Consider the following 27,619-nt stretch of genomic DNA (forward strand, 5'->3'; position numbering starts at 1 on the left):
CTGGGCCTTGCCCGCTGGCGACCTCCCTGAGCCCCATCTCGGCTTTGACCAGGCATGGGCGGAGACCAGCGGCCTCAGAGGCTCGTCTCTGTCCGAGTCGTCATAACTGAAGCTTCTCCTCGACAGCTGGAAGACCAGGTGTGCGCCCTGCGCCGGGAGGCGGAGGCTGGCCGCGCGGAGCTGGAGACGCTGCAGCGCCGGCGCGACCGGGAGAACCAGGAGGGCGCGCGGCTCCTGGCCCTGCTGCAGGCTGACCTGGGCCTGGCTCACGGCGAGAGGTCCGTGCCTGCCCGGGCTGGGCCAGCCTCCCTGGGGTGCTGGCTGCAGGGCCTCTGGGTCTGACTGAGGGCCCCTCACTCTCCCACTGCGGAGACGCTGCCTGCCCCTTCCAGTCTCTGCCTGCCCCACCCGTCCTGCCCCGGCCCTCCCCGCCTTCTGCAGACCGAGCCCTGGGGAAGCCCCTTCTGGAAGCACTTTCCTGGGGCCGCACTGACCCCGTTGTGTGAGGGGCAGGTGCCGCTCAGCGGCCTGTGTCCACATCAGGATGGCCTCGCGCTCGGCTGCCCGGGCGTCTGCACGTGCAGCTTGGGGGCCCCTTTCTCGGGCGGGCGCTGCCATCATGGGACGCGGTGCAAAGCTCTCTTTGCCTGCGGCCTGAGCTCTGGCCCGGTGGCGTCCGCCACACCTGCCGCCCCCGCCCTTCCAGGAGAGCCCTCCGCGAGGCCCTGAGGAGGCTGCTTGGCTTGTTTGGGGAGACGGTGAAGGCCGCGGCAGCCCTGAAGACGCGCATCGGCGAGCGCGTGGGTCTCTGCCTGGATGCCGAGAGCCCACCTGGAGTGCGGCCAGGGGACGAGGGCCCATGTGCAGGTGAGGGCTCTGCTGCGCTGAGGCCGGGCCAGCTCGGTCGCGGGTGCTGTGGGAGGCCCTGACCAGGCGGGTGCTTCATGGCCTGGGGGGTGGCTGCTTCCCTGGCACAGTCTTCTATGCTGGCTCCCTTCACAGGCCCAGGGCCGGATGAGACATGGCCGGGCTTGGAGGCCACCTTGCTGGAGCTGGACAAGACACTGCCCGAGTGCACGGAGGTGTCTTCGGAGGCTGAGATGAGCAGCCACATCCGCGACAGCTTCCTCCTGAGCCCAGAGAGCACCCAGGGATATGAACAGCCCATCAGGGGGCTCTACCGGAGCTTGGGCCTGGCAGTGGACGGCCTCCTGGAGATGGCCCTGGGCTCCACCAGGCAGGTGAGACACCTGGGCAGTCCCGACCCTGTTAGTCGGATTCTGGGGCCGCTGTGGGCTCTGGGGTGCACCGGCCGCCTCCCCCCCCCCCCCCCGGGTCACTGCTCAGCGCCATGGTCCTCCTGAGGAGGCGTCTTCCGAGCGTAATCTTGCGGCCACTGCTTGCTGTAGGTGAGAAGGAACCCAGGCGCGGCTGGGAGCAGACGGGGCCGCCCGGGCGAGCCTGTGTTCAGGGGCCATCAGTGGAAAAGTGAATCACTCTGCTAATATCTAGAGAATGTTCTGGACACTCAGAAAGATGAGAGGGCAGTGTCTGAGGGCAGGGGTCCCCTCTCTGCGAGGATGTGGACCGTGGCATCCCCTCTGCAGGGCAGCACCAGCGTGGGCTGGCTTGGCCTCTGGCCCAGCCACCTTGGCCCCGTGCCCGCCTTTCTCCCTGCTCGGCCGGGCAGATGCACGGGACCTGCAGTTTGTGCTTTATCCCTTCCCCCAAGTGTGACTAGTGGGGGCTCTGAGGGCCTCTGGGGGCGCAGACTAGGCGACATCCAGGCCTGTGGGGGACCACCAGCCTCTAGTGTTGACCGTCCCCCGGAGGCAGGGCCACGGGCACAGCAGAGGGTCCTGACTGGGTTGAGCTCTGAAGTTGGGGGAGGCCAGGGGGTGGGGGCAGCTGGTGGGCTGGTGCTGGGCGGGTGGCTGAGGGAGAGGCGGCCTCAGGCTGCTTTCTGGGCCACCAAGGGCTTCTTTCTAGCCTGTTGATAAGGGCAGCAAAGACATGCTGGCCAAAGACATGCCCGAATAGCTGACCGCTCGCCGTCTGATTCCTCACCCACGCGCACAATGGCAAGAGCACTCCGCCTCGGGGAACAGCAAGGGCATCTGTTTAACGAACCAGGGGAAACAGAGTCACCGAGGGCAACAATGGCCGTTTCCTCCCCCAAAGCCGTGTCCCGTGTTTAAAGTCCTGAACACAAAGGCTCCCAAGAGGCGTCTTCCCGGCACCGAGACCTGGAGCCCGTGGCGGCCAGACCACCGGCCGGGTCCACCTCACGAGACAGCAGAGACGCCCCAGGAGACACTCCCAGACTGCCGGGGCGCCCCTGCACAGCTGCAGGCCAGCGATACTCAGCAGCTGCAGCGGCCCCGCCCCTGGCCGCCGCCATCCCCTGCAGCCGCGACAGCCCCAGAACTCGGGACAGTTTTGGTCACTCGGCCACCTGCAAAGCTCCAAACTTTTCCTCTCTGAGGTTGGCTGCCCGAGGCCTCTCCACGTCCTTCAGAGCCTGCACCAGCCTCCAGGAGATAGGTGTGGGTGGGGGCAGGACTGGTCGACCCTGGAATCGCTGAAATCCCGAATGCTGAATCCCGAACACCGAATGCTGCGGGTGCTCCTGCGGGCCATTGTAGCTCTCAGCACAGTCTCTCCCCACCCACACTGTGTCGCACTTCCCCTGGGCTCTGTCCTCACCAGCACCCCTTCAGGGGGCGCCACCTGTAACAGTCTTTGGCTTCAGCCCCAGTGACACTGTGACCTACAGAGGGGGCCGAGGGGACACGGGGAAGAGGGTGCAGGTGTCTGACTCCAAGGTAGATCCTGGAGACGGACTGGGGCCTGAGAGGGACACAGGTCGGCCCTGGGAGCAGGCTCCTGCTGGCGGGGCCCTTCATCCTCCCCACAGGCACCCGGCCAGGGCTCCCATGTGGGTGCGTGGGGTTTTTTTTTTTCCTTTTTCTTTTTTTTTTTTAGATTTATTTTTATTTATTTATACAAGCACTGGGTACAGTCAGAAGCGCGGGAGGGTGAGAGGATTCACCAGAGCCAGAGCGGGGAGCAGAGCAGGCAGCAGGACCGAAGTACACTGCTGAGGGGAGCAGCGGGCGGCAGGAGAGGTCTGCGCGCCAGGTGGGACCCTCCTCCGGTGGCCGGGGAGCAGCCGGGGATCGAACTGCTGCAGAGGCTGCGGGCAGCTTTGCAACCCAGCGCTCAACCGCTGCGCCCCCGGGGAGGTCCTATCTTGATGGGTGGGCTGGTTCAGCCACTTGGGCCTAGCAGATTTTGAACAGGGCTCACCTCCCTGGCACGTCCGAGGCCTGGCAGCCTTCTGCACGTGAGTCTCACAGGATTAACATGAGTTTTGAGGATTTGGGGTGCATAGTTCAGCTTTCGAATGTGTCTTAACAGCTGGAGGAGGCACGTCAGATCCACTCTCAGCTCGAGAAGGCGTTCAGCTGCAAGAACGAGGAGACGGCCCAGGTGGTGAGGCAGCACCGGGAGCTGCTTGAGCATCTGGATGCCGAGGCGACCAATAGGACACGGCTGGCCCTGGAGCTGCACAAGGCGGAGGGTGAGGGCCTGCAGGCACCGGGGCCACCCCACACCCTGGCTTGGCCCTCCCAGTGGCCTCGGGTGCCAGGAGCCAGGCTTGGGGGGGCTCGGACCCCTCCCTGGCCGCAGTGTCCGCCTATTGTCGGGACTGCCCGTGGGTCCTGGTAGCCTGTCTCCTACCTTGCAGGCGTCATCGAGGGCTTTAGGGAGGAGCAGTGCAGCCTGCAGGCAGCGCTGGGCCGCAAGGAGGCCTCAGAGCAGGGACTGGTCCTGGAGCTGGAGCGCCTGAGACAGCAGCTGCAGCGGGCGGCGCAGCAGCAGGCCGAGCTGCAGGATCAGAAGGCCGTCCTGTGCAGCCAGAAGCAGGAGACAGAAGCCAGTGAGGATTGGGCGGGGCTGGGTGCCTGGGGGATGGGGGGTGGCGGCAGCAAGCATTTCCCAAGGGGTTGGTCCCAGTCTGTGGCCCCACGGGACCTGCTGTGGTGTCCACACCCAAGCCCGGGGGTGCCCTCCTGCCTGCCCTGTACCCCAGGGGTACCCTCCTATCTCTCCTCTGCCCCAGCTCTGCAGAGGGAGGTGCAGCGTCTGACCCGGGAGCAGGCCGAGACCAGGCAGCAGGCCGAGAAGGACCGCTTGGCTCTGCGGTCCCAGATGCAGGTCCTGGAGTCTGAGCTGGAGGAACAGCTGGCCCGGCAGCAGGCCTGCGCCCGGGAGGCTGAGGAGCTGCCTGGCCTGCGGCAGCAGCTACAGTCCCTGGACAAGCACCTGCGCAACCAGCGGCAGTTCATGGATGTAAGCCCTGCGTCCCAACATGCCCTGTGGTCAGTGTGGCCACCTTCCTGGCTGTCACACCGTCCCGCAGCATGACCTTGAGGGTGGCCTGCACTCGGGAACGTCCGGTGTTGGCCCCAGCCAGGACATCCGGCCTGTGCAGTACGGGGCTCCCTGTAGGCCGGTGCCCTTGCGAGTGTCCATCGCTGCCCCTGCCCTAGCTCTGCTCTGTGCTTTCCCCTGCTGCGGCCCTGCCTTGGGGGGCTTACGGGGCCACTGAGGCCGGCTACTGGGTCCCCGCAGGAGCAGGCCGCAGAGCGGGAGCACGAGCGGGAAGAGTTCCAGCAGGAGATCCGGAGGCTGGAGGAGCAGCTCCGCCTGGCGGCCCGGCCACCGCCCAGTGGGGCCCAGGACAGTGAGGTGAGTGGGCCCCTGGCATAAGGGGAGGGGGGTGGGGGTGGGGCCTGGCCCAGCCCCGTCCCACAGCCCTGTTCATCTCCTCACACGTTTTGCTTTCATGTTTGCGGGACAGTGGCCTCAGAGGGACAAGGAGGTAGGTCCCGGCCTGCCCTGCACACTCGTGGGGTGCATGCCTGCATGGGGTGCTCACCTGTCTCAGGTGTTGCTGGAGCGCATTTGCATGTTCTTTTATAAATGCGACTTGTGTTGAATAGCGGTGGTTCTAATGGCCTGGCCTCCCTGCTGGGTCCTGGGGGTGCTGCCCGCAGAGGCACAGGCCAGCATGGGCGGGGTGGGGAGGCAGGGGCGTGGTGTGGGGCATGGCCTGGGGGATGGGGTCGTGGCACGGGGCGTGGCATGGAGGGGGAGTGTGGTGCAAGGGGCAGGGGTGGGGCTCACCCGCTGGAAGCCCCTGGAGTCGGTCCTCTTTGTGGCCCAGCGACGTTGTGTTCCTTAGCCGGTTTATCTCCCCAAAAGCTCCGTCTGCGTTATTGTGTCTTTCTCCTGGGAGCACCCTGCTGGCCTCAGTGCTGCTCCCAGGCGGGAGAGTGGGCCTGACCCTGGGGCGAAGGGCTCCCACCTGTACGGGAGGCTTTTCACTTCTCACGTTTTGTTGTTTTAGGTTGAATCATTACAAGAAAAATTGAGAGAAAAGTCAGATGGGCTTAATGAATTGGCAATACAGAAAGAGTTGGTGGAGAGGCGGGTGTCAGCCCAGGAGGAGGAGATCAGACGCCTGGAGGAGGCCGACGCCTGCAGCAGGCGGGCCCTGGCCGGGCTCCAGGAGGAGCTGGAGGCACAGCGGAGGGCCCTGCGGGCACTGCAGCAGGTCAGTGCTGCCTCTGCTCTCGGGCGGGGGCCCGGCTCAGCCTCTGCTGCCTGATGTAGGGCCCTTCCCAGGTGGAGGTACCCCGGGTTCCACTTCAGGGGGGCCCCACCTTGGGCTGGGCAGATGGGCTCATTGAGCTGGGGGGCCTCTCCAGCCCCCACTGCACCCCTGGCACCCGGCCCTTCGGGTCACGGCTCGTCGCATGGTGAGGAGGTGCAGGTCACCCCTCTGGCGGTCACCTCGGGCTGGTCCTCTCTCCTGAGGTCAGCTGCCTGGGCATCCCAGCCAGCCCTCGGCCTGCTCCAAGCGCCGCTCAGATTGGGGCCACCTCTCCCGCCACCCACCTCAGCATAGTTTCTGACCCCCACTGGGCTCTGGGTGCAGGACATGCCCTTTCTCCACGTGGTCGGCCTGTGCAGTATCTCTGTGGTGCCCAAGCAAGAGGCTGCGGGCATCTGGCCATCCACGTCCCAGTGGGCCTTTGTGTTTATTATGCAGATATTTTGTCAGCTACTGCCCTGGTCTTTGGCAAATTCTTTCCAATTTTTAAAAATTGCTGGCGGCCTGGAGACGGTTTGTGCACCTGGCTGCAGGGTTGCGCTGGCTGCTTCCTGGACAGGTCCTGGGCACACGGACTGGCTCGGGCATTGTCCCGGCAGCCCTGGCCAGCAGGGGCTGGCGCCGAGGGTGTGTGTGCGCACGGGAGCCCCAGTGTCGCTGCCCTTTAACGAGCCTTAGCTCCGACCCGGGTCCCGACGTGCCGCCCAGAACCTCCCCTTTCACCCGTGACAGGAGAAGGAGGCGCTGCAGGACCAGCCCGGGAGCCGCCTGCTTCTTCTGTCTGCCTCGCAGCCCCCGCCAAATGAGAGCAGGCGCCCAGGCTACTGTCCCAAGGACCCGGAGGGCCAGCTGGAGGCCATGCGGCGGGCGCTTCTGCAGCGTGAGAGCGAGGTATGCGTGGCGGCGCCGTAGGCCGCTCGGGCTCTGTGGGGCTGGGGTGGGAACGGCTGCCACACGCTCTACTGTCTTTAGAAGCAATTTCAGCAGCAATTAAGTGGGTCAGAAGTTTGGTCATTTTTTGTACTTTGTTTTCTTTTAATGAAAGATCTTGGACTTGAAAGAACAACTAGAAAACGCCCAAGGCGACCTGGCGAGGAGGAGCGAGGAAGTCGTCCGTCAGGGCGCACAGCTGGAGGGGCACAGCCACGCCGCCTACCCCGGGGAGCCATGCGCAGAGCCAGGACCCCTGCAGGTGAGCGAGCACACTGGCCCGGCGTCTGCCCAGACCCGCCGGCCTCCCGAGGGCCCCTGGGAGCAGAGTCCCAGGCGAGGGGTCTCCAGCGAGAGGCTGAAGGGGGGAAGTGACCCTCGGCAGGGCAGGTGAGCCTCTGGGGAACCCCAGCCCCTGTTCTAGGTGAGGGGCTCACCTGACCCCCATCACGCCCCCAGCCAGACAGGGCAAGGCCTGCTTCTCGGTTCTCTGTGTCTGCGTGATTGTGTTTCTGAAGCTGGAGGGGAGAAGAGCTGTGGGCAATGGAGATGGCCGGGGGTGCTGTGAAGCGGCTGCCCGTGTGTGCTGCACCCACTGCTGCAGTCCCCGAGGGGCCGGCTGAGTCCCAGGGGCCCCCGAGGGGCCGGCTGACCCTCACCCACTGCATCTGTGCGGTGCAGGCCACCGGGGTCCTGGGGGCTCCTCCTCAGTGGGGCGGCGAGAGGCCGCCGCCAGCACGGGTCACGTGCTGGGGGTCTGAAGCAGGTGCCTGAGTGGAGCTGCCCAGCTGGGCTGCCCCCGCTGAGGCGATCCCTGTCACCACCCTGCAGGCATCTCTGCGCAAGCGAGAGGAGGTGCTGCGGAGTGTGGGCCAGCGGCTGGCCCGGCCCCGGGGTGGGTCTGCGGCCGAGGTGAGTGCCTGGCCCGGCCGCCCAGGCCCGTGTCGCTTTGTCCCATGTGCTCGGCGGTTGGGAGCATGCACCAGCCCCGGGTGACAGGGTCTGCATCCCTGACACGCCGATGACGGTCGTCACTAAGCTTGGAGCAGCATGTGGGGGTTGTTCTCCAGCTTTACTGCGGCTTCTCCCACCCAGGTTTGCAGTGGCGGTTACTGGCGCACCAGTGACACGCTGGTGGCTTATGTGTCTGGCAAAGTAAACATCCTTTTGTGTCACCTTGAGGGGAGCCGTTAGGACCAGGGACCGGCTTCAGAGTTGCCGCTCGTCTGCAGTGCTCTGGCGCCGGCCGCAGTGGTGACGTGTGCTGCACATTGCCAGCCTCAAAGCAGTAAATGTAATTGGGCCGTCAAAGATATGCGTTCTGTTAAAGACGAAATATATGTATTTTAAAGGTTTATTTATTTACGCATATAAGAGCTGGGGCACAGGCCAGAGATATGGGGCGTGAGAGGACTCACCAGAGACAGAGTGGGGAGCAGAGCAGGTGGATTTACTGAGATCCGCTGCTGAGGTGAGTCAGGCGAGGTCTGCTGCGCCCTGTGGGTAGCTCCCTGGCTGGGTATGGACTCAGGGTACAGTGGCTGGTGACAGCTGCACGGTGCTGAGACTAGCCCCCGTGCCCCCAGGGAGGCCCCTCAGATGCTTGCTTTTGAGATATTTGTTCCAGACTAGGCAGATCTGTGCGCTCTTTGTTTTCTGTGACCCCACTTTCAATTTCTGGTAAAGGTGTGTAGAGGTTTGGTAGAGGTTTTTTTTTTTTAACATTTATTTATTTCTACAAGCCCTGGGCACAGTCAGAAGCGCGGGAGGGTGAGAGGCTTCACCAGAGCCAGAGCGGGGAGCAGAGCAGGCAGAAGGACCGAAGGACACTGCTGAGGGGAGCAGCGGGCGGCAGGAGGGGTCTGCGCGCCATGTGGGACCCTCCGCCGGCAGCCGGGGATCGAAATGGCGCTGCAGAGGCTGCGGGCAGCTCCGCAACCCAGCACTCAGCTGCGGCGCCACCGGGGAGGCCCCTGGTTTGGTAGAGGTTCTCTTCGCGTCACACAGCAAGTGAACAAAACCAGACCCTGCTTGTCAGGCCAGTAGCTCTGTGCTCAGGCCCTGGCATGCGGCACCTGTGGAGGGCGCCGTCCTCGCCCCCCTTTCTCCCACCACTGCCTCACGGCTCGCCTGGCCCCCGAAGCAGATGGCGACTTCAACTTCGACTCTCTCCTTGATAGTGTTTGTTTTCTTAGTAAATCTCGAGATTAGTAAGTTAGTCATCTAATGTTCTCTCTTGCAACATGGTTTTAGAAGAAAGAGTTCAAGCTGACGGTGAGTTGAAAGAAGTCCTCACGCTGATACACTAGCTAGTCTTTAAACTTGCGTCTTTCAGGCAGAGCGCTGCAGGAGCTCTGAGATGGAGGAGCTGAAGTCCGTTATCGAGAGCTTGCAGGAGAACCAGGCGCGCCTGCAGAGGGACAAGGCCAAGGAGGTCGAGCAGCTCCACGAGGTCATTGAGAGGCTGCAGTGGGAGCTGTCCCTGGGGGCACCTGTGGCACGTGAGGCCAGCGGCGGCTGCCCCGAGAGCTTGCAGCGGGAGCTGGACAGCGAGCTCCAGGCAGCGCTGGCCGCCAAGGAGGCCCTGGGCCAGCTGTTGGCCGAGCGGGAGCGTGGACACAGCCAGGCCCTGGAGGCCCTGCAGCAGCGCCTGCGGGAGGCGGAGGAGGTGGCAGCGCAGCGGCTGGCCGAGCTGGAGCAGAGCACCGCGCTCAGGGAGGCTGAGGTCCAGGGCCTGGCCACCCAGGTCCAAGAGTTCGAAGCTACCCTCAGAGCAAAGGAGGTGACGATCGCAGAGAGAGACTCAGAAATCGCCGCTCTGAGCAGACGGAAGTCGGCCCACTTGGGGCAGCTGGAGGCCATCTCCTCGGCCGTCGGCCGCCTCCGCCTGGCGCTGGAGCAGCCCCCCGCCGCCGGGGAGGAGGCCCCCGAGCTACAGCGGCTGCGGGCCCAGTGTGCTTGCCTCGGCCGCCAGCTGCAGAGGCTGAGCCAGCGCATCCTGACATGCCAGCAAGAGCCGGGCAAGCCGCCGGCACCCCAGGCTGGGGCCCACCCTGGCATGGAGGGCAGCCGCACGCAGGGCTGGGGCCCTAGGGCTGAGGAGGAGCTGGAGCCAGAGATGGGCTGGGCCCCCCCCAAGACGCCTCCAGGGGGCGACCTCCAGGTAGGCCTGCCCCTGCACCACAGGCTGCTGGGGCGGGGCGGGGCGGGCGGGCGCTGCTGCGTGTGGTGGAGGCGGCTGCACTGGGTTGGGGCCGCGCCGCCCTGTGCCGTCCGCAGCTGCCGTGGAAGTTGGGTCTTCCCAAGCACTTCTTGAAAATGACGGGGGACCCCACAGCCTGGGGTCCTGGCGGCGGCTTTCTTGGTGCCCCGGGACCCAGACGTCCCTGGTGGCTCTCCTGTGGAAAGTGCTCTGGCTCCGCTCATTGTGGACATTGGCTGGTTTGCTCTGGAGCAGAGACTTGGGCATCTGCTGCTGCCCTGGGGCCGGGGGGCTTGGGTGGGGGGTCTCAGGGCCAGGGTGTCTGAGACGGGTGGGGGGGCTCCGGGGCCCGGGGGCTCCGGGTGGGGGGCCGGGCTGTGTTGTGTGGGCCTGTCCCTGAGGTCCGGGCACCTGTGCTCCTCTGCAGAGGGTGCGGGGTGGGGGCTCGGCCCGGGCGTGTCCCCATGAACATGGTCGCTCTCTGCTTGTTGCAGGGCCCGGCGAGGGGTGGTCCGTGGCTGGCCAGCGCCCCGGGGCTGCCCAGCGATGCCAGTCTCGGCGCGCAGGACAGCGTCATGTCAGTGCTCGGCGTCTGCGAGCGGCAGCTGGAGGCCGAGCTGCTGCTGCTGAAGAGCCAGATGCTGGCGGGAGCCGAGGGCCGCACCCAGGTACCCGGGTCCCCGCGTCCGCACAGCTCCAGCTTGTCCCGCGGGCCTCTCACCGGCGCGTCTGCAGGCACAGGGCCCTGCTGTGGTGGCTGCCGTCCCTGGGTCTAGCGTGTGGGGCCGAGGGGCCGCGAGGCCGCTGCCGGTTCTCCTTGGAGGGTCCACGTGGGACCTCGGCTCTCCCCCGTGTGTTCACTCGCAGCGAAGGGGCCGTCCCAGTGCAGCCCCAAGCCCCTGGGTATGGCCCCACACTGCCTGGGTCTGGAGCCCCGGGCGTGGGTTCTCTCGTTCCTGGGACCCGGCTGATGTGGCCGTGGCCCCGGCTTCCTGGGGATGGCCTGTGCCAGGCCGCCGGCTCCACCCCCGCACACGCTATGCTGCCCTCTGCTCCGCGGCTTGAGCGCTTCTCGCATGCTGAGGGTTGGCACGGGTCCCCGTGTGGCCAGCGTCCTGGCGAGGCTGGTGCCGCCCTGCGGCCTTCTGTGCGGGCTGTCCCTGTGCCTGGGTGCAGGCCCCGCCACGCCAGTGCTGCTGAGGCCCTGGTGCCTGGCCTCGTCGGGGAGGCCGCACCCCCTTGGGCTTTTTTCCTCAGTGCTTAACAGCACGCTGTGGAAGCAGAGTGATTTTGGGAAACTTCAGGTTGCTGACTTCCTCCCGTGCCCGGTGATCTTTCTGGGGTTCACTTTGCCTGGCAGGGGTCCGGTGACCTGGTGCTCTTGGGCGCCTCCCCACCCTGCTCCCTCCTGCTGGCTGGGTCTGTGCCCTGGGGTGACGTGAGAGCAGTTGGTGCTTCCCTGAGCTGCTCCGTGGCTGTTTTCCTCCGGTCTCGTGTGGCTGGTTCTGCTGCCCCCGTGCCAGCACAGTCTGGTGGGGCTGTGCCGGGTCAGCTTCCGTGACATCAGCACTCTGTTCCCACCCTCGGTTCTGACATCACAGTCACTTCTGTGCGCCATGCGCCCCAGGCCGCACTGGCGGTCTCCAGTAGATCCCTCAGCCGTGCGGGAGCCACCGCTGGAGCCACGGGCCCAGCAGAGCCCACGCGCCGCTCTCCTGAGTCGCGATGAGGCCACAGCGCGGGGCACAGGCTCTTGTCACAATAACTCTGGCGTCATCGCTGCCGGCGCTGCCTCTGCCACGGCCTCACCGCCCCCCCTGGGCCACGCTGCTGTCCTGCTTCTCGCCTGGCGGCCCCCGCACACGCCACTCCAGGGACCCCTCCAGGCTGGCCTCGCCTGGCACCGCCGCTCCTCCCCCGGGCCCACGGGCCATGCCGCTGGGTGCTGGGAATCCGGGTCGGATTCTCCTTTGTGCACCGTGAGCGCACCGGCCCCCGGCGTTCTGGGGAGAGTCTACCGGTCAGAGGCTCCTTGTGTGAGGCCAGTCGCCACTGTCCCGCTGCGCTCGAGGGGCGCGTCCTCCAGCGGGCTGCTGTGTGCGGGGCTGTGCCCCTGGCTGCGTGCGGGAGGACTCTCCGCGGCCTCTGGCTTCCCTCCCCCACCCCGGCGCCCACCAGACTTGCTCGCTTCACCGAGACGCCGTCGTCCCCTTGCTCTGTCCCCAGGGCCACCAGGCCTTTCGTTTGCCGCCTCAAACCTGCCTTTGTCCCCCAGCAAGTTCCTGCTTCAGCCGGCGGCCTCTCGGCCCCGGGCTCCTCCTGACTGGCCTGGCGGGGTCCCCGGTGTGTGCCGCCGCACCCCCTGCAGCGTCTGCCACCCCCCCCCCCCCCCCACGGCTTGCTCCGCGTCTTCCTTCATGTTCTCTGAGCCAGTGCCTGTTTCGCAGTCCGCCTGGTGTGTCTGCCATCACGTCCCGTCGGGAGCTGCTTTTGATTTATTTTTTTCCTCAAATGAGCCACTTTCCTTTTCCCTTTGATGTTGCTGTTGGTCAGCACAGAGCAGTCAGTCCACTCTGCCTGTGGGCGACCTGGCCGGTTGGAGGACGTGGTGCTTGCCTTCGAGGCTTCCTCCTACCGGCTGCACCTGCCGCTGGGCAGCTGGGAGGGGGCGCAGCTGCTGGGCTGAGTGCTGGATGGGCCAGCATTACCGCTTGCCCTTGAGGTCACGCCCTGCGGGCCGTAGCCTTCATTGGCATGGGGCCCAAGACCATCAGACCCGCCCGGGCCCCGGACTCCTGCCTTTTGCTGCTCCTCTCACCATAGGCGTCAGGCCTCGGTTATGTCTCTTGTGCAACGAAAAAAACCCAAACTTGAAATCTTCATACTGAGGGACTAGTGTCTCGTGGTGCTCGGGACTGGCTGTAAGGCCCAGGCAGAGCGACGTGACCGGCCAACCCCGCCTGACCAACGTCTTGTTTTCCTGCAGGCCCAGGAGGAGCTGCCCGGAGACCACCGGCCGCAGGCAGTGGGTCTAATCACCCAGGTGGACCAGCTTCAGGAGAGACTGAGCCGTCTGGTCTGCTCCATGAACCGCCAGGACTTCCAAGCCGAGGACCCTGCGTTCCAGCAGCCCTTGGCGTTGTCACACGTGTCAGAAAATAGCAGCTCAAGCGGTGGCTCTGGGAGCCCTGAGGAGGCAGAGGACTCGCCTCCCACGGACGCACTGACTGTTGAGAAGACTGCATGGAGGCTCCGTGGTGTCCCTGGAGATCAGGGCCCAGGGGCACAGGGCGCGTGGCCAAGTGTCCCCGGGGCGGAGGGGTCGGCCTGGTGGGGCGAGCCGCTGCCCCCACTTGCCCCCTGGCACGGCAGCCCCCAGGGCTCTCCCCCCCAGGCCCATGCCTGGGGGGCTGAACCCTTGCAGAACGGGGCACGGGCGATGGACCGGTCCTCCTGGGGCTCCCCCGAGCTCGTCAGGAAGGACTCGACCCTGGAGCCCCCGCCCAGCCTGCCCCTTACGCCCTGCTCGGGCGCCCCGAGCCCACGTAGCCTGGACACCCCGCTGCGGGCTGGGGCGGGCACCTCGTGGCTCCAGGCTGACCAGTCAGGGCTGCTCTGGGACCCAGGGGTGCTGGCGGTGGAGAAGGCCCCATGGTGGGCTGAGTCCTGGTCAGCCGCGGACAGGCTGCAGCGCACGTGTGTGGTAGGTGGTCCCGGTGCCGGGGGGGCTCAGCTGTGGGTGCCCACCTTCCTGTGGGGACGTGACTGGGGGCCCAGGTCACAGCTGCGGCCACATGGCACAGCCCTGACATGGTGGCCGGGTGGGGCGGTCGGCCTCTCAGCCCCAGCCGTGTCTGCAGTGGTGCCGCACTGGGCACGCCGGCCTTCCGCGGGGTGAGGAGCTCCCAGGCCTGTGCCCTCTTGCCGGCCCTGGTGGACCCGTCTCCCGCTGCCCCACAGAGCTCTTTGGGCTACCTTTGTCGCGTCTCACACGAGCAGGTGCCACGTGTCACGCTAACTAGTGTCAAGGATACGTCAGTCCCTGATTTTTGAATTAGATGGTTTTTCTGACGTAGCTCGAGGTCATGTATCGCGGGTGAGATGAATAAACGAGGGGATGTGTGTTATTTGAAGTCTTCACGCCCCGTTTGAAGTGGCACCAAAAACTAAATCTGCAATACTTGTTGCTCTCAATGCGTTCTGAGAGCCAGCAGGTGCGCTAAGGGGTGTGAGGCGCCCAGTGTGGCTCGTGCGTCCACGCTTTTGGATACTCTGTGTTCTCTGTGGGAACATGGTCAGCTCAGGCCCAGACGCCTTCCATCTGGCCAGCTCAGCCCACGACGCGCTGCGTTGTTAGCACTCGGACATTTAAAATCCGCCTATTTGAACAGGAGAAAGATGTCGAAGATTTTATAACGTCTCTCGATTCTCAAGAAAAGTCCGCGTCGCCTGCTCCTGGGGTAGAAGGAAACAGCAGTGGGAGCGAAAAACGTGAGTTGACCACCTCTGCGGGCGTCGTCCCTGCTCGGCGCAGGCCAGCACGCAGCTGCCCCTCTCGCGGGCGCGGGCTGGCGCCGGCGGCTCTGCCTGTCTCTGTCTCCGGGCGTGTGTTCAGGCCATTTGCAGACCTGATGTCATTTTGCTTCTGGAGACTTGTTTCTGTGTCCTGGCGTCCAGCATGTCCACACTGGCCGCCGGGCCTTCTTCAGGCCTCCAGCGGCTTATCCACGAGGCCCTGTGCACCCCGTGCCCCGTTTCCAGAGACTGCGCGAGAGAAGGCACGTGGAGGCCTTTCTGGGGAGGCCTCAGGGGTCTCCCTGCTGCCACCGATGGTGCGACCCAGCGCGGGCTGGGGGTGTTTCCTCAAGACCTTGGAGCCTTCTGTGGCCAGCGTGTGTGGGACTCCTGGGCTAGAACTCTTACTTCCCGCTTTTTGTTACCGTATTTACGGGGATTTTTGAGGATTGTGGGGATTGAGTGTCTCAGGCCCTGTACCATGTTCTCTCCGCTTGCCCCTGGCTCTGAGCTGCCTGCGCTCGGGGCTGCCCCCCTGCTGCTCCCCTGGGGATGCTGGTCGTGGTCGTCTTCTGTCAGCTGAGCTGGCTGTTTCTCTGTGTCCGTCTCTCTCCGCTCCTGCCTGCACATTCCTGGCGTGTTCGAGGACCTGCGACTGGCAGCCTTGCTGGGGGCGTGGCCCGAGGCTGCCTGCGGCCTCCTTCCCACAGGCTGAGTGCTGGTGGGGGCAGCGGGCGCTTTCCCTCGGGGCACAGGCGGGAGTGGGCCTGAGGGCTGCTCCCATCGTGGGCTCCGGGTGGAAGCCTGCACTGCGTGGAGGGTCCCCACCCGGCTGATGCGCCCCAGTTTCTCGCTGTCCGTCCTGGGTCAGCACCCTCCCAGCACCGCCTGCCCTGGAGGTGCCCTGGTCCTCAGGTCTGGGGAGTGTCAGCCCCTGCCGGAGGCTGCCCCGATTGTCCCGCAGCCCGGGGGTGGGTCTCACTTTGGGACCTGGAAACGCCTAAGCACGCCGGAGGGGCAGAGTACCCGAGCCTGCGCTGTGGGTGCCGACATGTGCGTCTTTTGCTCAGTCTGTGGCACCGCCATCTCACTCTTGCTGGGGCTGCTCGCTGCGTTGGGCGGCTTGCTGGCGGCTCCTTCAACGAGGGCCACGTGGCTCTTCAGCTGTCAGGGCGTACCCGCCTCGCTCTGCTGCGCCCACAGGGGGCTGGGCCAGGCTCTGCGGCCTGATGCTGAGCTGTGCTTTAGGTGACGGCGCAGCGTCTGGAGAGGTGGTCGGCCCAGGCTCTGGAAGCCCCGATGCCCCACCTGCTTGTCTCGCGGCTGCACCTCTCAGCTCTGCGAGGTCCCGGCGGCCCCTGGGCATGGTGAGGGAGCAGGACCTGCATCCGAAGCAAGTGAAGGTAACGGCAGGGGCAGGCCCGGCCGCTGCAGCCCGGATGGCCCAGCGGTGCCTCCCGGGGTCCCGGCAGGGCAAGGGTGCTGCTGTGGAGCCAGCTCTGCCACGACGGCAGACCCGGCACTGCAGGGCCACCCCGGGTGTTCAGGGAGGAGACGCACTCCTTCACGCCAGCCTCCCAGTCGTCTCGATGGGCTGGCGTCCCTGGGCGGGACAGCGCGAGAGGCAGGGCCACGGAGGATGCGCGTCCCACTCCCCATATGCCCGTCCCCGGCAGACACTGCTGCAGATGGTGTGTGATGAGAGCCACCACATCCTGGCCTTGTCCCAGTACTGGGGCCCCCCCAGTGCCCTGAGCAAGGGGGAGCCCAGCGCCCCCCTGGAGCACTTGCTGAGGCGGGGCCAGAGCCTTCTGGAGGCGGTGCCGGCCCTGAGGGGACGCCTGAGCCCAGCACCTCTGAAGGGAGAGCAGGTACGGGGGTCGGGGCGAGCAGCCACCTCTGGCCAGCAGCCCTCACACTGGCCGGGCCTCAGCCATGTCCAGCATCTTGTACGCCATGCCTGGGGGGAGGAGCCGTAGGAGGGGTCGGGTGCCAGGTGGAGGGCGTGGCCTGCACCTGAGTCACAGGCCTCTGTGTCCACTCTGCACCCAGAGGCTGGCAGCCAGGAGAGGCCTGAGTGTTGCGGGCCAGGTGCTGGACTTGGCCGGGGGCAGCCACCTGTCCCCAGCACATGGGGAGGGGCAGAGGCAGGGTGGGGGCCTGGCCCACACCACCCACCCCCACGGCCTGGTGCTGCCGAGGCTTCGAGCAGGGACGAGGCTGGGGGAGGGGTCTGTCTTTGCATCCCCTTTGCCAATTCCACTCTGCTGGAGGGCAGCGGGCTCTGACTGGGTGGGGGAGCTTGCACCCGTGGTCCTGCTCCACGCAGCGTCTGAGGGCGCCTGTCACTGCCTAGGAGCCTGCCGCCCTGGGCCCGAACTGGAGGGCGGAGTTCCTGCAGGCCGTGCGGGAGGCCTTCGAGGAGGAGCGCGAGCTGATCCAGGTGCAGCTGCAGCACCCGCTGGGTGGCCCTGACCCCAGGGGCCCCGGCTGCCTGCTGGAGCAGCTGGAGCGGGCGGTCTGCGAGCAGGTGAGCGGGGCCCTGGAGCCCGGCTGCCCGTGGGTGCAGCTTCCCTGGAGTGGGGAGCATCCCCCTCGGCCGGCGGCTGAGCGGACAGCACACCCTTGAGCGGGGCCTGCCCAGAAAGCAGGGGCATGGGGTGAGGGCCATGGCAGAGGGGCACCCAGGCCCCGCGTGATGGCCGCTGCCCACGCCCAGGGAGCCCTGCAGGAGAAGTCCTTGGAGCGCCCCCACCTGGCCGACAGGAGCAGCCTGCTGTCCGAGGTCCAGGCCCTGCGCGCCCAGCTGAGGATGACGCACCTGCAGAACCAGGAGAAGCTGCAGCAGCTGTGCGCGGCACTGACCAGTGCGGAGGCCCGCGGGAGCCGGCAGGAGCACCAGCTGCGCAGGCAGGGTGGGCGCCCGGGTGCACCCCATGGTTAGGTGGCTGGCAGGTGGCCAGCGGGTGGGCATCCCGGCCCGGATCTCGGTGCTGGGCAGAGGCAGGAGTCAGCTCTCCTCACCCCATCCCTGCTTGCGGCTGCCGTGGGGGGCGGGTCCGCGTAGTGGCCAGTCTCTGGGCATGACAGCAGGAGGGGTCGGGCGCCTATGCCTGCTCCACAGGGTCTGGAGTTGCCAGCTGGTGTCCAGCCTGTGGCTGGCGTCCGACCCTGACCCTGAGTATTGTGCGCCAGGTGCTGGACTTGGCCGGGGGCAGCCACCTGTCCCCAGCACACGGGGGAGGAGCAGAGGCAGGGTGGGGGCCTGGCCCACACCACCCACCCCCACGGCCTGTGCGCGGCTCTGGGGGCGTTTCTGGAGCGGTGCTGGCTGTCTTCTCTGTGGTGTTGGGGTGACCGGGTGGGCTCCTGGGGTCTTTGAAGGGGGCCGGGAGGCACGCAGGCAGGACTGGCAGACGGGGCAGTGTCCAGGGCGGCCCCCGGCTGGTCACTCCTCTGGGCGTCCAGGGTGGCCCCGTTAGAGCCGGTCCATCTCGATCAACTCCAGCTTTCCCTCTGGACCCCAGGCCGAGCAGCCCTGGGTCAGAGGGCATGTGGCCCGTCCTGGACAGGCGGGGGTGGGGGATGCCTGCAGTGTGAGAGGGCAGGGCTGGACACAGCCCAGTCCAGTAGTCTCGTGTGGGGGTGGCGGGAGTGCCATGGCCCTGAGTGCCAGGCTCCCCGGAAGCGCAGCTTCAGGCCCAAGCAGCCTCACGCCCCACACACGGGCCCCACCCTTGGGCTTGCTCATGCTTGACATGCCCACTGCCCGCTCAGGCCACGGTGACGCGGGTCCCGTCCCCCACCCCCTAGTGGAGTTGCTGGCATATAAGGTTGAGCAGGAGAAGAGCATCGCGAGCGACCTGCAGAGAACCCTGAGCGAGGAGCAGGAGGCAGCGAGCCACGCGCGCAAGCTGCTGGTGGCCGAGCAGGCTGCGGCCCGGGCCCTGGGCACCGAGCTCCGCCAGTGCCGGCAGGAGAACGAGCGGCTGCTGCGCTCCCTGGACGACGTGCGGAAGGAGGTGCTGCGGCTGAGGTGCGGCCAGCCGGCTCTGCAGACCCTCCGGCGGGGGCGCATGTGCGGGAGCCACTCGGCTGCCCACATCCCTCACACCAGCATCGCCCCATGCAGGTCCCTGCTGGATGGTCAGGAGAAGGACCTGAAGGCTGCGCTGCAGGAGCTGGAGAGCGAGCGCGGCCGGGGCAGCACCCTGCAGAGCCGGCTGGAGGAGCAGCAGCAGCAGCTCGTGCAGAGGGAGGCCCAGAGTGCCTCTGCCTTGGAGGTAGCGCCGGCGGGCGGGCAGGCAGGCCGGCCCCATGCGTTGTCTGGCACAGCTGCTGGAGACGCTGCACGGCTGGATGCAGCTTCCAGCCTGTGCCCCGGCAGGCAGCACCAGCCCCTGCGCCCTGACCACCACGCGTCCTGGCTCCTGAGCTTGCCACCCTCCCTTCCCAGAGGCGCAGCCAGGCAGCCTGGGGACAGTGTCCAGGGGCAGAGCCGCTCTCGGCCCCACGCCGCCCCAGGCCACCGCCTGGGTGCCCGGGAGCACATCGGGGTGTGTGGCCTGCCTTGATGGGCTGCCCACTTTGTTTCGCACCGCAGGCACTGAGGGCATCTCTGGACAAGCAGCGCGCGCAGAGCAGCCGCCTGCGGGTGGCGCTGAAGCATGAGCAGGCAGCGAGGGACAACCTGCAGCGGGAGCTGCGCATTGAGGCCTCACGATGTGAGGCGCTGCTGGCCCAGGAGCGGAGCCGGCTGGCCGAGCTGCAGCAGAGCCTGGAGGCCGAGCGGGGCCGTGTGCGGGAGCTGACCGCCGCCTTGCAGCACGAGCGCCTGCTGACCGAGCAGCTAAGCCGCAGGGCCCAGGAGGCCCCACCCGCCTCTGAGGCGCAGCCGCCCGGTGCCCCGCCCCCGCCGTGGATGCTGGGGACTGAGCAGGTGCAGACCCGCCCTGAGGAGCTCCAGCGGGAGGAGGAGGTGAGAGCCTGGAGCACACTGCAGGCAACGCCCACACCCGGGCAGAGCTGGAGTGTGGCCGGGCAGAGCCCGCGTGGTCACAGGCAGATGTAGTGCGGGCACGCTGGCGGCTGAGAGAGCAGGCGGGCCGGTGGGAGCGGACCAGACATGGATGGGGTCGCGGCGGCAGGGAGACAAGGAGACGCAGGTGAGAGCCGCAACGTCAGCAACAGCGAGGAGCCGCCGGGCAGGCACTGGCCTGCGGTCCCTGCAGAGCAGACTGGGCTCGGCGCCCACGTCTGAGCCAGCCTGGGCATCCCCCCACCAAGCGCCGCCAGCCTCTGCCCCTGGCCTCGGTGGTGGGTCCAGGGCACGGCCGTCTCCCCCACGGCGCTGAGGCCTGGCTGCTCAGTTTCGCTGTTCTGGGTGCGTTTTCTTTCTGGGCCTCTCCTCACACAGAGTCACACTGTGTGGAGTGGGGGTCGCCCTCTGCACCCTTCGGGCAGCCTGGGTGGGGCGGACGCCAGCCTGACGGTTGCAAGTCTGCCAACCTGGGAGAGCGTCTGCCTCGCTCGCCAGCCAGCCCCGTCTCCCTGCCCCGAGCCGCTGGCTCTGTCCTCCCAGTCGAGGCTCCGTGTCACGGTGGTTTCGTGGTGGTGCGCTGGTCCGGGCGCGACTGCTCTTGGTGGGTTGTCGGCCGTCTCTGCTGGAGCCCGTGGCACCTGTGTCTGCGGGGTTTTGTAGCCTCTGCAGCGGCCTGAGTTTGGCACGTGCAGGCTCATAGCACCATCTCGGGGCACGTCCAGAACATTCTCACCGCCCCGGAGGAGCCCCAGGCCCTCCCCACCTGTGGCCCCTGCCCATGGTGGCCGCAGCGACGGCTCCTCTCACCTGGCCCTGGTCGGCTGGCGTCCCTGATGCGTTTCCTCCTGGGAGGGCTGGGGGCCAGAGGAGGACAGGCATGGGGGTTCGCAGTGTGGCTGCACAGCCGTGCCCCAGCTCCCCAGCCCGCTGCCCATGGCCCTGGGCATCCAGCTGCCCGGGGTGGCCATGGCGAGCCCATGGGCTCCGGACGGGTGTGAGTGCCTCTCCCCCGTTATGTTTCCGTGGCGGCAGCGTGAGCTTGAACTGCGGCGCCAGCGTGAGGAGCATAAGGCAAAGCAGCTGCAGCAGCCGGCGCGGGAGTTGGAGGCGGCGCGACCCTGCCCTCAGCCCAGCGGGCTCCACCAGCAACAGCGGGGCCTGGAGGAGACACGGCAGCAGCTGCTCTGCGTGGCCGGCCTCCTGACCAGCTTCGTCAGCCGCACCGTGGACAGGTGGGCGCCCTGGGGCGGGCGGCTGAGATGGGGCCCTCGGCGCGCCCGGCCTGGCCCCGTGGACCTGACTGCCGTCCCGCTTGCAGGACGCTGCACGACTGGACGTCCTCCAACGAGAAAGCAGTGGCGTCTCTGCTGCGGACGCTGCAGGAGCTCAGGGCCGAGCTGAGCGCATCCAGCCCCTCCCAGGTGAGGTGGGCACTGGCGTGGGTCCGGGAGGGAGGGCGCGTGCTGGGTGCCATGGGTGATGTCTACCCGGCCTCCCGGGGCCCAGGGCAACTCATGGCTGCCTCGGTGTCACAGAGCTCCCCGCGGGCCTTGAGTCTTTAGACAAAAGTCCCTTGTGAATGCTGCACACTCTTGAGAATGCAGAGGTGGCTCCTGCCCCGTCAAGGTCCTGCCAAGGTCCTGCCTGCCCTGCCCCGTCTGTGGGTGCCGGCTGTTCCCCATGGCCCACCTGGGTGGGTCGCTGCTTCCTCAGGAGAGGACAAGTCTGTGGACAGGACCTTGGCCCCTGGGGGACAGCGGGGCCCCCTTGGGGCTTGTCCACAGCCAGCCCGAGCCGCTGCCCCATCCTTTGGGGCAGCTCTGCCAACCCCACACTCTGTGCCAAGCCCCAGCCAGGCTGAAGTGGCGACCGATGGCAGCCGGCACCTCCCACAATCCTCTGCCTGTCTTCCCCCCAAGAACGTGCCGGCGGGGCTGCGGGCTGAGCTGGCAGGCGTCTTGCTGGCCGACAATGACGCCCTGAGGAGCGCACTGGGCGCGGCAGCGCGTGAGAAGGCAGAGCTGGGCCGGGCCGTGTCGCGGCTGGAGCGGACGCTGAAGCGGCACCTGCGCGGGGGCTGTGTGCTGAGCGTGAGTCGGGGTGTCGTGCGGGCCGTGCTGCCCAGGCTTTGCTTTGGTGACCGACGTGGACATCCCTGCTGTCACCACAGCCTGCCACCACCGCTGTCTGCAGCCGGTGCAGCGGGAGCTCTAGGGGACTGTGGCCGGGAGTGGGAGGGAGTAGTTTCCTGACCCTCATGGTCTTCTGCCCGCCCGTGTGGTGTTGCTCGGAGCCCCCTGGGCCTGGCCCTTGTGGCCACCGTGCCTGTGAGCGCCCTGCTGCCTCTCGGGCCTCGTGGGTGAGCCTCCTGGCCTGGTGGGCACTGGGGGTCATGAGGCTGAGGGGCTGGGGGCTGAGGGGCGCGGGCCCAGCTGGCTCCTGGGTCACGGCAGGGACAGTCCTGCCTCTGCCCGGGCGTGGGGTGGGGCCGTTGTCTGGCACCTGTCACTTCTGACGAGGGCGGAGGTTCTGAGTCACTGAGGGGGCCACGCTGCTCAGCCACGTTCCCTGGTCTCCATGGTCAGCACGGAGGGACTCGTGCTCTGGACACAGCTCTGATGCAGGTTGCGCTTTGCAAACAGCCCTCCTGGGTGCACCGGCCCTTCCACGGGGCCCTGGGCAGAAGAAGGGCCTCCGTGAGGTGCTGATGCCCTCCCCTTCTGCGGCCGGGCCCAGACGCTGCTGCGCCCTGACGTTCAGCACTGTGGCTGTTTTCAGCTGATTTTTGGTTTTGGTCTGAGGGAATCGGGTCATTTTGTGTGTGTGGTGGCCGTCCCTCCGCCCAGCCATGTCTGCTCCTGGGAGGCCTGTAGCGCCACCATGCATCTGTGTCTCCACCGCACTGCCACTGGGGCTCCGCCCGGACCCTCGGCGGGCACCTTGCCGCGCAGCTCCCCTCTGGCGGGCACCTGCCTATGGCTGTTCCCCTCTGGCTGCTCTGGGCCTCCTGCCGTCCATCGGTGTAAATGTCTGGGATCCTACTTTGACTGGGTGGCGCTGAGTTGGGGGCCGTGCTGGGGGTGTGATGCTGCAGGTCCCATGGCAGCAGGACCAGAGCAGCGGCGTGGCCGGCAAGCCTGTGGCCGGGTGTCCCTGAGAGAGACAAAGGTCTGTGTCCAAGTACTCGCAGGCAGTTTCCCATTGCCACCGCTTGCCCTAGACCCAGAGTGGGAACAACTCGGTGTCCCCCCAACAGTGGCCGAGTAATGCAGCGTGTCTGCTGGTGGAATAATACTTGGCAATGAAAAGGAACGGCAGCTGTGTGGACAGGCCTTGGAAAGCTCGCGCAGAGTGATGGGAACCAACCCCGTCACCACCTCTGCGAGGCACCCACACCAGCCGGGACGGGGCCAGGGGGCAGTGGCGGTCAGGGCCCCCGGTGAGAGAGGAACAGGGGCCTGCTCCTGGGCAGCATTCAGGGCGCCGGAACCCTCTGGGCTGGCGGGTGGGGGTGCGAGTGCTCGGCCTGGGGCCATCGGCCGCCGCAGGCTCCCGCTCCCGGGCTGCCGGACACGGTGCCCTCCGGCTGGCGCTTCCCAGCGCTCGTGGCTGCTGCGCGGGGCGCGGGTCCCCGTGGCCGGCCGTTCCCGGGAGCCGGTGCCTCGGCCTGCGCGTGCGGGCGTCAGGTTTTGAATTCGGGTTTATTTTACTCAGACTCGGCTTCTTGTGTCTGATGAAAACGCGCAGCTTGGCGGGGCTGGTCGGGAGTCGGTAGCTGTGGGGGGGCGGGAGGTGGGCGGGGGCACGCGTCTCGAGCGTCCGGCCCGGCCCGTGTGTTGCAGAGGCCGGACAGGCCCGCGGGGAGGCCGGACCGCACGGCCCTGCAGCGCTCGCCCCGTCTCGCCGAGCCCGGACGCCCCACGCCAGCTGCCAGTGGGGCCGCCCCCTGCGGCGGTGTCAGGGTGAGAGGGGAGGGGGGTGGGGGCCAAGTGGGGGGCCAAGTGGGGGCGGGCGGCGCTGCACGTCCCGGGAGCAGCCTGGAGACCCGGAGCCCCGCGGCCCTGGCCCGCGCGGTGCCGCCCCCTGCCCCCGCCTGCTGGGGCTCGGGTCCGGCCGGCGTGTGGGGTGGGGTGCTCCCTCCGGGGGTGCTGCGGGACCGGTGCCCGGCCGCCCGCGGGGCCCCTCTGGGTGGCCCTTGGCCGGCAGACGGAGGTGGCCTGGGCGGGCGGGCGGGCGGCCCCTCCGAGCGCCTCCCTTCCTGCAGATGGAGAAGCTGTACCTGCACTACCTGCGGGCCGAGAGCTTCCGCAAGGCCCTCATCTACCAGAAGCGCTACCTGCTGCTGCTCATCGGCGGCTTCCAGGACTCGGAGCAGGAGACGCTTTCCATGATCGCCCACCTGGGCGTGTTTCCCTCCAAGGCCGAAGGCGCCGCGCGCCCCGTCACGCGCTTCCGCACGGCCGTGCGGGTGGTGGTGGCCATCTCCAGGTGCGCCCCGCCCCGCCCCTCCCCGCCCGCCCCCCGCCCTGGGGCTGGGGACACATCCTGCCTGGAGGGGCAGGTGAGCAGCCCCCAGCTGCCCAGCGCCCATCCAGGAGGTACCCTGAGGCCCGTGGCTGGGGGGGGAGTGGCGCTGAGGGCCCCCTGCGGCAGGGCCTCTGCTGCCCACCGAGGAGGGACCTTCGATATGACCTGAGGAATGACGCCCCTGGCTTGGGCTGTCCCAGGGGAGTGTCTGACCTCCCCACCCTGACCTGATCCTCTGCGTGCCCACGGCCCTGCTGTCCTGAGCCTGTCCGGTGGCAGAAGGGAGGGTTAGGGATAGGGATAGTCAGGCAGTGACTGGACTGGCCAGCACCTGCCCTCCAGGTGCGTGGGACACGGTCGTGGCCGCTGGGTGGGTGTGAAGATGGCTCTGCCACTCCCCGACCCGCCGTCAGCCCCGCACATCCCTGCTCATGCTCCTGGTTTGCTCAAGTTTTCCATGCTTTGTCCCTTATTTTGTAGGTTACGTTTTTTGGTTAAGAAATGGCGAGAAGTGGATCGGCAGGGAGCGCTGGCTCACGGCCAGGCCGCCCGTCCAGGTGCACCTTCAGCTGCTCCCCTGCCCACTGTGGCCCCGCTGGGGCGGGTCCCAGAACACCCGGGTCACCCTGCGTGCCCGTGGGAGCGCAGTCGGCAGAGACCGGTGGTTGTGCTGTTGGGGGCACCCAAAGGACACGGCTCAGGAGCAGCAGGAGATGGACGCACGAATCCATGCCTGCCCTCGCGGCCCGTCCTTGACCAAAGGGCCTCTTGGTCGCCCCACATCGAGCGAAGGCTCTTCACTGCCGCACAGGCCTTTCAGGGCTTTCTGGCTCGCGGGTCTTTCTGTTCTCTGCTGCTGCAGCCAGAGGGCCTGGCCAAGGGCCATGGTGCTCGCTCCCCTCTGCTCTGCACTGGTGGGGCAGGCCTCCCCCCCCCCGCCCCCCCCCCCCGCAAGCTGCCCCAAGGGACCTGGGGTCCAGAGTTTTTGCAGGAGAAAAATGCAGAGGACTGAAACTCCAGTTTCTCCTAGAGGTTTCTAAGACGACCTTTATAAAATGAGTACTTTAACAATGTTTGCAAACTGCTCTGAAGATTCAAAAGCTCGTGAATTTAAAGCTTTGGCCGATGGGCCTTCCTACTGAAAGGCAATTCTGTCTTTTCCTAATTTCTCTGTTAAGTAATCCGGGGGCCAGGCGGCCCAGGCCCGCGGCAGCAGCGGTCTCTACCTGAAGCCAGCGAGTCCCCCCCAACCCGGGACGTGTCTTCCAGCCACACCCGGGACCCTGTGCAGAAAACCCGCCCCCGCCAGAGGGAAAGGTGCGTTGTGCCTCCGGCCCGGCTCCCCGGATGCTTGAGGGGCCAGTCTGCAGAGACAGGCCCCCCTCCCAGGGGTGGCCCTTCACGCGCACGTACATGCGCACACGTGTCTGGGGGCCTTTTTTGCATTTCTTCTTTGTGGGACTAGGTTTTACCTTAGACGCAATGTATCTGGCTTCACAGCAGCTGGCAGTCAGGTTGTGACAGTGGCAGTGTTAACCCTCCATAAGTTGTTTAAGGAGAAAAACTTCAATGAACAAACTGTTGCGAGTGTTGAGAAGTTGAGGCAGAGGAGGCTTCTGCGGTGGCTTGGGCTCAGCCTGTCCTGTGAGGGAGTGAGATGCGGCGGGGTCCGGCCTGCCTGGGTCCTCACTCGACTCCCTGTCCTTAGCTCAGCTAGGGGCTCACTGCAAGCCGTGAGCTGTTTCCTCTTCTCCGGCCTCAGCCGTGCAAACAGCCGTGTTCACGGGGGGGCGGGGGCAGTCCCGGTCATGAGTCATCCGTTCGGACACTCAACCTCGACTTTTCTGTGCATGGAATACGCCCTGCACGTAGACAGTCACGTGTGGCCTGCGGCGTCTGCCTGTCGCGCGCCGACAATCGAGTAGCTGTGGTGCCTTCTCCCTGCGTACGCTTCCTCCTGCCAGCGCTGAGCAGACCGTGCGAGCCCCTGGCCACACTGGTCTCTGTGCTTTGGTGTCATGGCTGGTTGTGACTGGCTTGTCCTCGCCCCAGCCTCGTGGTGCCCCGCATGGCTTGCAGTCTGCGCCCTCCAATGCAGCCGGGGAGCAGGTGCCCTGGGGCGCAGCTTGCGCACCTGCTCCTCACATTGCCTGACCTCATTGTCTCACTCCTCAAACACGGGCTTGGCCTGGGGCCTGGTGGGCCCAGCACAGGGCGAGTCGCTGAGGCCTGACGCCCAGTCTTTCGGGAGGGCAGCACTTGCTATGGCCCTGGCCCAGGATGTCCTGTCACGGGGTGGGGGCGGGGGCAGGCAGGGACCCACACCGCAGGGGGAGGCCCATGTGTTCCTGCCCTGGAGAGGAAGCCCAGGCTGGCCAAGGGCATCCCTGCGCCAGAGGGGGTGGGGGTGCAGCTGGCTGGGGTTGACCTCAAGTAAAGGGCACAGTTCGGGTATCAGGGAAAGACACTCCCCCCCCGCACCCCGCCCAGCACAGAGGTGGGCCCGGAGTTGCTGATGACAGTCCAGGGCGCGTGGAGTGGGCACAGTGGTCCTGGCTCTCTGGCTCTGAGATGCAGACGTTGGTTTCAAAGCACAAAGACTGGAAGAAGACAGCCCCACGCCCCCGGCGGCCGCGCCCCATCATTGAGTGTTTGCTTGTAGGTCCAGTCCGTCCCCAGAATCAAGATCAGAGAGGTCCCTGGCTACTTCTGAAGACCCGGAACATTCCTTGACGGAATATATCCACCATTTAGAAGTGATCCAGCAAAGGCTAGGGGGGTTACCGCCAGGTAATTAAAGCCCCTCTCTGACTGTTCCTTTAAATAAATAACAGGACACGCTCTGCCCGGGAGGCAGGGAAGGTGCTTCTCTCCTGCCTCCTGCTCGTCAGCTGGCCCTCCGGCCCTTTCTCAGACGCTCTCAGGGCCCGCAGGGAACGTGTTTCAGGCGGATGTGGTTTGTCCAGAGTTTCTTAACCATCAGAATTTAAATCACTGTGTATTTTATCACAATTCTTATTTTCACCAAAAAATAGATGAACTCAGTGGTACTACTTTGATATTGTGAGAGTCTTCCTAAGAGCTGTGCCGTGCCTTCTGACAAATCGCTCTACCCCTTTTATTTACATTTAGATTCCATTTCAAAGAAATCCTGCCGTCAGAAGATTAAACAATAAAATCCTGTGGCTCTTACCTGTGGCAGTTCTACTTGAGGAAAAGATTTGTGTTGTCCTTTTCCTAAGAAAACTGGTGGTGGGGACTGTCGTGCTGAGCGACCCCCCATCTCTGCGGCCGCCCGAGCCCGCGCGCTGTGGTCCTCGCCTGTCTGCGCTGCTGCAGGGCCACACGGGCGCTTCCCATGACGCTCCTTGCGGCCCAGCTCCTTGCCTTTGTGCGGTGCCGTGTGCTGTAGGCCCGCCGCCTGCCGGTTCTGTGCCTGCCAGCAGAGCCCCTGCCGGCCTCCAAGAAGGGTGAGCAGACAGTGGTTTCCTGTTGTTTATTTTCTTACAATGTGCAGATGGAAACTGGATTTCAGAATGAAAACAAATTGACAAGGGAATAAAATTAAAGCACTGTTTTATTTTTGACTAGCCCTTGTGTTGTTCAGTAGTTTTGTCTACTTTGTTTCCATAAGTGGCAAAAAAAAAAAATACAGGTTTAGAATTTACATGAAACTCCTGTAAGTTAAAATTTTCCACAGAACTCAGAGCTTTTTTTCCCT

General features: G+C 66.0%; 1 protein-coding gene across 1 annotated transcript in view; it reads left to right on the forward strand.

Moving 5' to 3' along the window:
- The window catches only part of PCNT (pericentrin), a gene marked incomplete at its 5' end in the record, with an annotated part of 41,458 nt that extends 14,041 nt beyond the window's left edge, over nucleotides 1-27,417 (forward strand). The window contains 30 exons of the mRNA XM_084232791.1: nucleotides 53-278; nucleotides 707-867; nucleotides 1,003-1,241; nucleotides 3,421-3,583; nucleotides 3,752-3,943; nucleotides 4,127-4,356; nucleotides 4,639-4,755; nucleotides 5,417-5,623; nucleotides 6,416-6,574; nucleotides 6,729-6,875; nucleotides 7,445-7,525; nucleotides 7,709-7,768; nucleotides 8,949-9,776; nucleotides 10,310-10,483; nucleotides 12,802-13,518; nucleotides 16,007-16,201; nucleotides 16,687-16,860; nucleotides 17,050-17,245; nucleotides 18,144-18,366; nucleotides 18,463-18,613; nucleotides 18,934-19,308; nucleotides 20,404-20,603; nucleotides 20,690-20,792; nucleotides 20,976-21,611; nucleotides 23,214-23,333; nucleotides 23,636-23,859; nucleotides 24,379-24,455; nucleotides 25,077-25,215; nucleotides 26,561-26,688; nucleotides 27,031-27,417. Of these exons, the coding sequence (XP_084088917.1) occupies nucleotides 53-278; nucleotides 707-867; nucleotides 1,003-1,241; nucleotides 3,421-3,583; nucleotides 3,752-3,943; nucleotides 4,127-4,356; nucleotides 4,639-4,755; nucleotides 5,417-5,623; nucleotides 6,416-6,574; nucleotides 6,729-6,875; nucleotides 7,445-7,525; nucleotides 7,709-7,768; nucleotides 8,949-9,776; nucleotides 10,310-10,483; nucleotides 12,802-13,518; nucleotides 16,007-16,201; nucleotides 16,687-16,860; nucleotides 17,050-17,245; nucleotides 18,144-18,366; nucleotides 18,463-18,613; nucleotides 18,934-19,308; nucleotides 20,404-20,603; nucleotides 20,690-20,792; nucleotides 20,976-21,611; nucleotides 23,214-23,333; nucleotides 23,636-23,859; nucleotides 24,379-24,455; nucleotides 25,077-25,215; nucleotides 26,561-26,688; nucleotides 27,031-27,074 (6,686 nt within the window). The 3' untranslated portion in view covers nucleotides 27,075-27,417. The remainder of the gene's footprint in view (nucleotides 1-52; nucleotides 279-706; nucleotides 868-1,002; nucleotides 1,242-3,420; nucleotides 3,584-3,751; nucleotides 3,944-4,126; nucleotides 4,357-4,638; nucleotides 4,756-5,416; nucleotides 5,624-6,415; nucleotides 6,575-6,728; nucleotides 6,876-7,444; nucleotides 7,526-7,708; nucleotides 7,769-8,948; nucleotides 9,777-10,309; nucleotides 10,484-12,801; nucleotides 13,519-16,006; nucleotides 16,202-16,686; nucleotides 16,861-17,049; nucleotides 17,246-18,143; nucleotides 18,367-18,462; nucleotides 18,614-18,933; nucleotides 19,309-20,403; nucleotides 20,604-20,689; nucleotides 20,793-20,975; nucleotides 21,612-23,213; nucleotides 23,334-23,635; nucleotides 23,860-24,378; nucleotides 24,456-25,076; nucleotides 25,216-26,560; nucleotides 26,689-27,030) is intronic.
- Between the last annotated feature and the right edge of the window lie 202 nt (nucleotides 27,418-27,619).

The sequence above is a fragment of the Talpa europaea genome (genome assembly GCF_964194135.1).
Source record: "Talpa europaea genome assembly, chromosome: 4".
Taxonomy (NCBI): domain Eukaryota; kingdom Metazoa; phylum Chordata; class Mammalia; order Eulipotyphla; family Talpidae; genus Talpa; species Talpa europaea.